The 10,965-nt window shown below is 46.8% G+C and overlaps 1 protein-coding gene across 1 annotated transcript; it reads left to right on the forward strand.

Moving 5' to 3' along the window:
* The first annotated feature begins 305 nt into the window (after positions 1-305).
* PROK2 (prokineticin 2) lies at positions 306-10,078 on the forward strand. Its single transcript, XM_054076813.1, has 3 exons — positions 306-418; positions 4,995-5,120; positions 8,445-10,078. The coding sequence occupies exons 1-3, from the start codon at positions 323-325 to the stop codon at positions 8,568-8,570; spliced, it is 348 nt and encodes a 115-aa protein (XP_053932788.1). The 5' UTR covers positions 306-322; the 3' UTR covers positions 8,571-10,078.
* Positions 10,079-10,965: the final 887 nt, after the last annotated feature.

Raw genomic sequence — 10,965 nt, forward strand, 5'->3', positions numbered from 1 at the left:
TGTCCCTAAGGTGCAGCGAGCTGTCCCCAGTACGATATCCTCCCACCGCAGAGCCGGTGAGGGGTGTCCCCCACCTCAGCCCCGGTGCGGGACATCCCTGAGGTGCAGCGGGCTGTCCCCGGTGCGATGGTCCCCCCATCTCAGACTGGCTGAGGGATGCCCCTGCGGTGCTGTGGGGTGTCCCCAGCCCGGTGCGGGCTGCCCCGCCGCAGCCCCGCTCCTGCCCGTGCCGGCGGGGGCGGGCGGGGGTGACTCACGCCGCCCGCAGCCCCCGGCTTTATAACGGCCGGGGCGGGGAGCGCAGGGACCGCGGAACGGCACCATGCGGGGCTGGCGCCGCGCTCCGCCGGGGCTGCTGCTGCTGCTGCTGCTGCTGGCGCTGCTGCTGGCCGCGGGGCACGGCGCCGTCATCACCGGGGTGAGCGCCGCCGCACGGCACCGACGGCACCGACGGGACCCGCCGGGCACGGGGGCGGCTGCGAGGGCGACAGCGCGGGGTGGGGGTGGGACAGCCAGCGGGGAGCGGTGCCGGGATGCGGGGGGGGCTCTGGGGTGAGCGATGCCGGGATCTCGGGGGTCTGCCCGGGGTAAGCGATGCCAAGACAGAGGGGTCTCACGTAGGGTGAGGGGTGCCTGGAGCTGGGGGTGTCTGTGGCGAGCGTGGCCAGGATCTAAGGGGTCTGTCCTGGGTAAGTGATGCTGGGACAGAGGGATTTTGCATAGGAGGAGGGATGCGCGGAGCTTCGGGTCTCTGTGGGGGGAGCACTGCTGGGATCTCGGAGGTCTGCCCGGGATAAGTGATGCCAGGACAGAGGGGTCTCCAATAGTGGGAGGGATGCACGGAGCTGGGGGGGTCTCTGTGGCAAGCCTGGCCAGGGTCCTGGGGGTCTGCCTGGGATAACTGGTGCTAGGACAGAGGCAATTTACACAGGATGAGGGGTGCAAGGAGCTTGGGGTCTCTGTGGGGTGAGCACTGCCGGGATCTCGGGAGTCTGCCCGGGATAATTGATGCCAGGACAGAGGGGTCTCGTGTAGGGTGAGGGGTGCACGAAGCTGGGGGTCTCTCTATGGCAAACATAGCCAGGATCTAAGGGATCTGTCCTGGATAAGTGATGCTAGGACAGAAGGATTTTGCATAGGATGAGGGATGCACGGAGCTTTGGGTTTCTCTTGGGTGAGCACTGCTGGGGTCTCGGAGGTCTGTCTGGAATAAGTGATGCCAAGACAAAAGAGTCTCGTGTTGTGGGAAGGGTGCACAGAGCTGGGGGTCTCTGCATGGTGAGGTGGCCAGGATCTAGGGGGTCTGTTCTGGATAAGTGATGCTAGGACAGAGGGGTCTCACATAGGATGAGGCACACCTGGAGCTGGACTCTCTGGGGTGAGCACTGCCAGGATCTCGGGGGTCTGTCCAGGATAAGTGGTATCAAGACAGAAGAGTTTTGCATAGGGTGAGGGATGTCCACAGCTGGGGGTCTCTCTCGGGTGAGCACTGCTGGGATTTCAGGGCTCTGTCTGGAATAAGTGATGACAAGACAGAGGGGTCTCGTGTAGTGGGAGGGGTGCCTGGACCTGTGGGTTTCTCTGCTCTCTGAGAGGAGCATGGCTGTAATGTCAAGAGTCTGTCCTGGATAAGTGATGCCAGGACAGAGGGGTTTTGCTTAGAGTGAGGGATACCTGGAGCTGGAGTCTCTCTGGGGTGAGCACTGCCAGGATCTCGGGGGTCTGTCTGGGATAAGTGATGCCAGGACAGAGGGATTTTGCGTAGGGTGAGGGGTGCCTGCAGCTGGGGGTGTCTCTGGGATAAGTAATGACCAGGACAGGGTAGGGAGGGCTGTGCCAGGGGATGAGAGATGCCAGGACTTAGGGCATTTTTCTCGGATAAGTGTTGCCAGCATGTGGAGGGTCTCTCTGGGAGGAGGCATGCCCAGAGCTGAGGGTCTCTCTGAACTAACTGATGCCAGAGCCAGGGTCTCCCTCGGATGAGTGATGCCAGGATGGGTGTGCGGAGGGAGCTCTCTGTGGCGGGTGATCCCAGGACTTGCAGGTCTCTGGATTGAGGGATGCCACAGTGTGAAGTCTGTCCCTTTAGGGAGACGGATGCCTGAACTCGAGGGGTGGTGTCTCCAGGTCAGTCCTTGAATGTGCAGAGGTTCCTGCTGCTTCACCAGGGCTAGAGGCTGCCCCTAACCTGCCTCTGGTTGGCTCTGCTCAGGGCACCAAACCTCATGCTTGTGCGCCCTGAGTTCCTCCAGCTCCTCTAGTCCTACCACTTACAGCTGCTGATATTGCAATCATCACAAAACGCCACTTTTTTCTTTTTTTTTTTGGTATGACTGTGCTGCTTTTTGTCCTTAATAACCACCCATTGCGGATGAGTCCTCTGTTGTTGTTGTTTTTAGGCTTGAGATTTTTTTTCTAAAGACGTTATTTAACCCAAATTGTTGCATCACTCTTAAGTAAAATTATTTTTTGTATTGTTTGTTTTGGATTAATAACCCAGTGCTTGCATTCCTTTGAGAGCTTACATGTCTTTTGTAACCATCAGAAGTTGTACTCACAGCAATGGATTACTCCATGGCTGTCCAGGCTTCACTGAAGTCCATGAAACAGCTCGTAGGCATTTCTCTGGAGGTCAGATCAGTTCCCAGGAGTGATTAATTTTCAGAGCAGAGAGTGCGAAGGAAGTTTTTAATAATTGAGATTTTTCCTTTAAGCAGAAATATTTCCAGCGATGGAGGACCAGGTTACATAAGTCTACATTAGAGTTGTGGCTACACCTTTAAACCATAATTAGTCCACTAATAAAAATAATTGCAAAGTGCTAAATAATAGATCAAGAATAAAGCAGATTCAAAAAGTAAAAATAGATTAGAACTAGAAAATGTTACTTTGTTAACTATTGCAGTGCATTTCTGTTTAAACCACTTTAATGCAGTTTTGGGCAAATCTTGGACAAGAGCTGACATAGATGTTCCCATCCCCATGCTCTAAGCCTGAACAGTGCTTTTCCTTTGTAATTTAAAGGCTTGATTCAAACCTTCCTCACTTCATTAGTGGTTTGTGTGCTTGACTCCAGTTCACTTTAGAGCTTGCATTCCACCTGGGAGTTTTTCCTGAAGCTGAATTTTCCATAAAACTATGTTTAAATGGGATGCTGAGAAGGATCATCCTTCACGTTGCACCCTGTGAAGATGAGCAGTAGCAGTATAAGTTACACACTGGAGATAAGGTGTTGGCAGGGGCATTTGGTTGAAGTTTTCCAAAACTTATACGTTTTTATAAAGGGACTCTGTCAGATGTATGTGTGTGAGTTCTAAAATGAAGTTGTTCAGCATGGAGTATGCTGGCTGGGATGTACTCGGATCTTCTTGGTGGCTGAGCAGTACTTCATTCCAGGGCCAGTCCCACAGATATGGATGGGGCTCAATGAAACCTCTCTACAGAGAGGAAAAGGGGGTTCAGGAGCTGAACAGTGAGGAACAGCAGAGCCTGTGACTCCCACTGAGTAATTTGTCATTATGCTGGGGGCAGCCAAAATCACTGAACCTGCATTGTTTTGTGACTAGGGTAATGTTTTTTTGATTGGTTTGTTTTTGTTTTATTTTTTTTTAAAAGAAGACAGATTGGAAAGTAAAGATTATCTTCCTGGCAGGGTGTAGTGGGAGTTCTATGACCACATTAGTCTTACATGTAAATACTGTGCATGTTTGGTCTCACCTGTAGCATAGAGTGTATGCTTCATTAAATGTGTGTTTAGGAGACAGTTGAGTCAGTGTAATATTTACCCAGTAGAGTACATTTTAATAGCATTTATCATGAAAATCCCAAGGTAAGATTTGTAAGATTTTTTTTCAAGTGAATATTTGTTCTGATATGCAGTCTTCCCCAGAGCCATCATCATCTTTTATGTACGTTTTCACAAGTTGCCTCTTTATGTACTGCTGACCAATGCCTTTAGTCTGTCACTCCTGCTGTCAGACATTAAGAGAGTAGTGAGTTAATTAAGCTTACCTTTGGGGTGTAATCTGTAAATTATGGCATTTCTGTAAATAATGGCATTTCTCATTGGAGAAAGGAACGTGTCTTTCATATCATATTTATATAGTAAAAAGTCTGATAAGCTTTTAGCTAAAAAATAGGCAAAAAGTGTGCAGTAACCTGTTTCCAAACCCTACAATGTCAATTTCTCTTCATGGTTTCTTGTTTTTAAAACGTACCCAATAGTTTGTATTTTGGTTTGTGCTTATCTAAGCCAAAAACTGTGTTGGGTAAAGAGGCCGAAATATGGCCCTCTCGCACTCTCTAGCCCTGGGGGGAGAATGCTGCCACAGTAGCGTTTTCTTGGGTGTGGACACTTACGCAAAGCTTTTTCTATTACACATTCAAGATGTTTTTTAGTTAATTTTAGTTAACTTATAATTCTAGATGACAGCCACAGAATCCCTACTTAAACTTCTATTTTGGCTACTCCCGCTTGGACTTCTCTGATAAAATGACCGTGCAGTCTTGCATTTGCAAAATCACTCATCTTTAAGGTATTATAAGAAACTAGAAGAACTAATTACTTAAAAGTCTTTAAATTAATGGATAATTTTCTGTCTTAGCTTTTCTGTCAGACAGTATTCCTGACTGTTTGGAGCACTTGGTCCTTGTACTGCCTGACCTCACTCAAGCTCCTATCTGGGAAACAGAGAGGGACATGCCATGGTCTATCAGTGCTCAGAACACGGGACTGTAAATCACTGACAGTCCTGGATTCAGCCCTGAGCAGCTCTGTACATGGTCCTGGCTGTAAACAACCTGGGCTCAAACATGCCAGGAACCTCTCTCTATCCATGGGAGATAAGAGATACTACAAATCATCATTAAATCTCATTATTCGGCCTTAAGAAGCCATGATAGCTTGTGGGGTGTCAGAGGCAGCTCTTGAGCACCCTATTTCTGGAATATATTTATTATTCATATTCTTTGCCTAATGCTGTATTGTACTCCAGGCCTGCGACCGGGACCAGCAGTGTGGAGGAGGGATGTGCTGTGCAGTTAGCCTCTGGATCCGCAGCCTGCGAATGTGCACGCCAATGGGAAATTTGGGAGAGGAGTGCCATCCTTTGAGTCACCGAGTAAGTACGTCTCAGGGAGGGCTGTGAGACACCAGAGCTGGCAGGGCAGAAAGAAATGGGAATATACTGCAACCTACGTCACATTGCGTAAAAACTATAGGTGGTGAAAACACGTTACAATTCCCAGCCATTTGCTTCTGTGCGGAAATAGCGCTGAAGGTACCTTTGTAAGGAAATATGTTACTATCAGAATTATGCTGAAGGGAATCCAAGGATGAAAGCAATACACACTTTTGGGTTTGTTTTGTTATTAGTTTCTTGTTGCTGTTTTGCTTCATTACACAATCCAAACAGCCTTGGCAGTTCCCAAGCCCAACCCTGCCAAAGCGTGTGAGCAGGAGCGTAACAAGTGCTGCCGACCTTGGTGGATGTGAATGGAATCCCATTGCAGGCATAAGAATGTCACCAGCTAGTGTTGGGACACCTGGTGCATCACTGCACTGCCATCCCGTTGCACCCAGAGACTGAGAGGCACTGGTGCCTTCAAAAGCCATTGAGGTGGTGTTGATACACACCCGTACTTAAGAAAACTCACTGTAGGCTCTCTTTTCTTCTATTTTACCTATTAATTTCAAATAGATATGTATGTATACATATACACATACACATATATAACGCTAGTTACCTATTAGTACATTATTATATAATACACATTATTATTAATATAGTAATGCTAACAAATGCATCTATTTAAGGATATCTAATGATATGTTATGGATTAGGAAAAAGGCTGTTTATTTATAAATAATACAAAAGGTTGAATGGGGTATTACCAAGGGGCTTGAGAACCTGGTGTTCTTCAGAGCCGTTCTAAGCGAAGTGAATGGCCCAAGAGTCATCACATGTGAAAGATATCATGGTAATAAATTTATATTATAAATTGCAGCTGGTTAACTGCATCTCTCACTGTCTCATCCAATGCCTGGCTTCTCAGTATCTATGGTTTATTTTCTTAGTTTTAGGAAGTGAAAGGCTCTGTAGTATTACAGTTAAATTTCTAAATCTTCTTCTCTGGTATTTAGGACCAAATTCTCTTTTTTTACTATATAATGTAGCAGGTTTTTGGTTTTAGGGCTCTTTATATTAACAGGCATCACAGCATAAGAGAAAGTGTCTTCTAGGTTTTTTATAAGCTTATTCTTATTGGGTAATAATTTATACTGGCGGATATATTTTAAGCTAATTGCCTGCATAATTACAAATAGAGAAGATGCCTGTCCACCCCAGACTTATGGTCACAGACACTGATGTTTATTAGCTTTATAAGGTTAATTTTAGATTCCTCACCGCGCTGCTCTTCATCACAAGCACAAAGCAAACTGATTTACTGTAGTATGTGAAATTAGGTATTTTTAAGGAGTTTGCTCAATGGTTCTTCTCTGCTAAATATTTGGATAGTGTGCAGCTGGGAGATGAAGTGCTCTAAGCACCAAATCCTTTCATTGACCTGCAGGTCAAGTACCAAGCAAGAACCACTATGGCCATCCCACTGCCCTGTGGACCTCCAGAGTGGCCTGGAGATACCCTGGAGGAGGTGGCTGCTGGTTGGGTTTCCACTTTCTCTTTTCCTTCTTAGCAATTAGCTTACGTGGACTTGATGCTGGTAACAGTCTCCTCTGGCATTGCAGCTGCAAGGTTTGCAGGCAGGGCCAGGCAGGTGAGGGTTGGTGGGTCAGCAGGTAGACCTGGCAGCAACAGGGTGGCTTCTCTGCTGCTGCACACCTTGCACATAACCCCCACGTCTCTCCCAGGAGCTCCCTTGTTTCCTTTTCACCTACAACCTCTTATCACTTCATGCTTACTAAAACCCAGTGCTGAGCGCGTGGCATGGCAAGGTGTGCATCAGCTCAGCTGGCACTGCCAGCGCTGGCTCTGGGCACACAGGCTCTGCCTGTGCAGGCAGAAGCTGCGCACCCCAGCAAAGTGCCCATCGTGCAGAGCTGTCACCCGCTGTGTGTCCCCAGCTTGGTGTTTTATTAAGACACGTCTTCAGCGTGGGAGACCCGCTGAAAGGAACTTTTCCTTTCAGTGAATGTAACATTTTGAATGAATCACTTGAGCTGTTGGAGGGCTGCGAGGTACCTCTGAGTCAGCCTTAGCAGCCCGAGGAGCTCGAGGTTTAGGCTTTTCTAGAGCACTGTGTGTGGGCACCCAAGAGGTGAGATTCCCACAGGGAGTCTCTGGAACCCATGAAAAGTGGCCTCTCTGTTCACAGCAGGGCAGAGGACCTGTGGTGGATGGCATGGGGAAGCCCTCGGTGTCCCTTGCTCTGGGGCTGCTCTTCAAAGCGTGCCGGGTGGAGGGCTGGCACTGGCTCAGGGCACCACAGGTGATGGGAGCTCCCCGTTCACCCCCTGTTCTTGGCGGGGTGTCACTGGAGTCAGGCAGGTCCTTGGCATGAAGCATGGGGGAACGTGACACTTTCTTCCTTTGACTTTCTTAAAGAGAAGAATTGCACACTAACAGAAAGCAATCCTGGAATAATAAAATCCCACGCTCAAAATGCCCAGAAATCAGGAAATGAGGGAATTAGGGGGCCTGCCCAGTGGAAACTTTGTTCCTCTGTGCTTCCCTCGTTGTGTCCCACCTAATGCTCAGTGCACGCTGCTGGCCGGCAGCAGCAGGCCCCCTTGCCATGCCATCCCACCAGCCTGTCCCACTTGGCTCCTGTAGAAGGTGGTGCCTGTGATCAAGTTGTTAAAGAGTGTCAGAGCATGTGCATATCATGGTGCAATTAAATGTGTTTAATGCAGTCCATATGCTCCTTGAAACAGCATGGCTGGAGGAGAGTGGGGTAAAATTGGAAACCTCTCCCCTGTGGTGAGGAGATGCTGCTCAAAGGGAAGTCAGGTGAGGTGACTTCCAGAGATCTCTTCCAACCTGAATTACCATGGGATCCTGTAGTTCCTGGGTCCTGTAATGTGGCTGACAGGCTGCTGTGTGCTGCACAGCAATGCAGGAATTGAGGCAAGCAGAAATCTCTGCGCAGCAAACACCGCGAAACGTGATGCTGAAGGCCAGTGTGGTTTCACAACAGATGCCTTTATGAAATGGGAGCAAATAGAAAACATGTGTCACAGATGTAGATTTACACAGCAAGAAGGGCCATTACATTTTGCTCTTAACTGTGGCTTGACTGCGAAATGCATTGGGGTTGACTTTGCCATCTGCTCTCCAGCCCCTGTACTGCAGCTCATGGGGATCTTCTGCCACGGAGGGAGGAGGGCAGCATTCTCCAGGTCCCTGCTGTTCATCTGAATCCATCCATCCCAAGCACCATCGCTTGTGCCTCCTGTCCCTGATGTTTGTGCTCTTTGTCCCCAGGTTCCCTTCTCCGGGCGGCGGATGCACCACACCTGCCCATGTCTCCCCAGCCTGGCCTGCATACGGACTTCTCCTGGCAAATTCAAATGTTTACCAGACTTCAGAAAAGAAGATGTCTTTTTTTAGCAGGAGCTATTCTGCATTAGAAAGAGCCACTCGATGTATTCTTTTTATTGTTATTGTGATGAACAAGGTACTTGCCAGGGGAAACCCTTTACCATACTTTCCTGCCTCACCAACATTAACACTGAAAATGAGATACTGTGCTGTAGTGGCCAAGGTTTTCAGGAGGGACTCAGTGGTGGATGCTTTCATTTTCAGGAGAGCAAAATGAGATTAACACTGCTTTCTGAGGGCCAGAGCTTAACTTCTGAACTGTCTCCTGGTCCTCATGGTTCTAGCCTAAGCCCAGGGTGAAAACATCCAAGATTGTTGTCAATTTTTGAAAATTTTGGCCACATCGTTACACTTTGGAATGCTTGAATCAAACTGAGAGTTGCATTAGAGAGTGCAACTTGAATCAAATCAAGACTTGCATAGCGTGAAACATATGATGATTTCCAAAAACCTGTATTTACATTACATTTCATATCTTTATTAATATAACTATTTATAAGTTAGGCACATCTCTAGGGTAAAAGCTTAACCAATAGATGTAGTTTTTACATTTTTAAAATGTGGTAGGTGGAACCAAAGCATTTAAGTATTTAAAGCATTAAAAGATTTTTGTTATTTTAGTATTCTAAGATGAGAATAAGTTGTTGTTACTTGAGTTGGTGTAAAACTACTTGATCATCTCAAACTGTGTATTAAGATGTAGTTTATATTAAAAAAGGAACCCTGAAATTTATTGTAATGGGCTACCTGACTTCTTGTATATTTATCAAATTTGCCGTGTAAAAATTCTGTATCAGAATAATGGCAGTATATTATTTGATTTATTTTAATATTATAACATTATTTTGTCATTGTTGTTTTCCATTTTTATTCAGTGTAATCTGTTATCACATACTTGATTCACCCGAGCTGGCAGAGCTCCTTATGAGTGCTTAGCAAAAGCTTACATGCCTCTGGCTGCTTAGAGGGGGACTCAGCAGTTTGCAAGGCATGAACTCCTCAACTAGGCTGCAGTCTGAGATGATGGAGGAATCTTGGCATAGGTGGTATGAGAGGTTTTTCTTGGCACATGCCTCAAAGACTCAACTTTAACCTGGGCAAGCATATAATCTGTGGGCTTTCTATGAAATACTGTGCTACTTCATATTTACCTGTCAGTGCCTGGAGCTGGAATTCCAATAGTTTGTGTGAGTTTCACACATTTCTTGCTCTCAGACATGCAAACATATGCTGGAACTGGAAAAGTAAAGTCATTCATCATTGAACAATCGGTGCTTTGCTGCTGCTGATGATGAGAGGTTTGAGAGAAGTTAGCACGCTTCTATTAAAGCAAACACCTGTATTAGCGAAGATGAGAAATGTCCCAGCAAGTTAACCAGAAACCTTCCGCTGGTCTCCACAGCCTCCCTGAAGAGATAGAATGGAACAACTGCATCTGCTATTTGGTCAGACCCTTGTGGATCTGCACATGTTAAAAGAATAAGTGTCTGGAGAGATAGGATTGCATCCTCCCAACTCTAAACTCTGGAGCTCCTGCTCCAAAGCCTATGTATTTTGCTTCACCCTTCGCAGTGGCAATACAGCAGCGGTACACGTGACAAAGACTTAGGTCCTGTAGAGAAAAACAAAAATAAAAACCAAACAGAAAAATCCAAGGTGCCAGCAAAGGGTAATTTTATATATGGGATGCATTAACGTGACCAGGTATGAAGTGCCTGCATTAGACCTGAAGCCTTAGTGCAGCTCAATTCCAACCCAATGGGCTGGATTGTGCTGGTGGAAAACCAGTTCATTCCCATGCTAACGCAGTGACCTGCGAATGCTACAGAAATTCCTGTAACCTGGATTTAAAAATGATCCCCAAAACTGATCCTATCACTCTCACTTAATAGTGGGGCTCCCCAAACACCCTGTGTAAGCACAGAGTGTGAGTCTGCAGGGGAGAAACCCACTGGAAGACTGTCCATGTCTATCAATCTAACATTACCTTAATAGCATGGAATTCAATTTACACTCAAAGGGAAAATCAAGAAGGAAATAGAGACAGTCCAAACGTGCGTGTGTCCCATCTCTTGCTTCATTCATTTTTACCCAAGCACATTGTCATCATGCTCAAAACGATGAACCATAGCAGGAAACACCAGCCCTGCTTTTCATCTCCCACTGGCATAAATCACCAGTGACTCCACTGAAAGTAAGAAACCCGGTTTATGTCATAGTAAGTGAGTGGAAAATTATATCTGATGATGGCCTTAGACCTGCCAAACTGAACTCCTAGGAGAGTATACCAGACAAGAGCAGAGCAACTTTGTAGTTGTAATTTATGCCAATTAACTTATGGGATTAGGCCTTTATCAGGGTAATGAGTACAGCAAATTCACAAGTTCGTAGTTCACACCATGTG

Source organism: Cuculus canorus, chromosome 11 (assembly GCF_017976375.1).
Source record: "Cuculus canorus isolate bCucCan1 chromosome 11, bCucCan1.pri, whole genome shotgun sequence".
NCBI classification, from domain to species: Eukaryota; Metazoa; Chordata; class Aves; order Cuculiformes; family Cuculidae; genus Cuculus; species Cuculus canorus.

Coding starts and splice junctions, on each gene's coding strand:
- PROK2 (XM_054076813.1), top strand. CDS start 323: ATGCGGGGCTGGCGCCGCGCTCCGCCGGGGCTGCTGCTGCTGCTGCTG. Junction 419..4,994: donor ACGGCGCCGTCATCACCGGG/GTGAGCGCCGCC, acceptor ATTGTACTCCAG/GCCTGCGACCGGGACCAGCA. Junction 5,121..8,444: donor GCCATCCTTTGAGTCACCGA/GTAAGTACGTCT, acceptor CTTTGTCCCCAG/GTTCCCTTCTCCGGGCGGCG.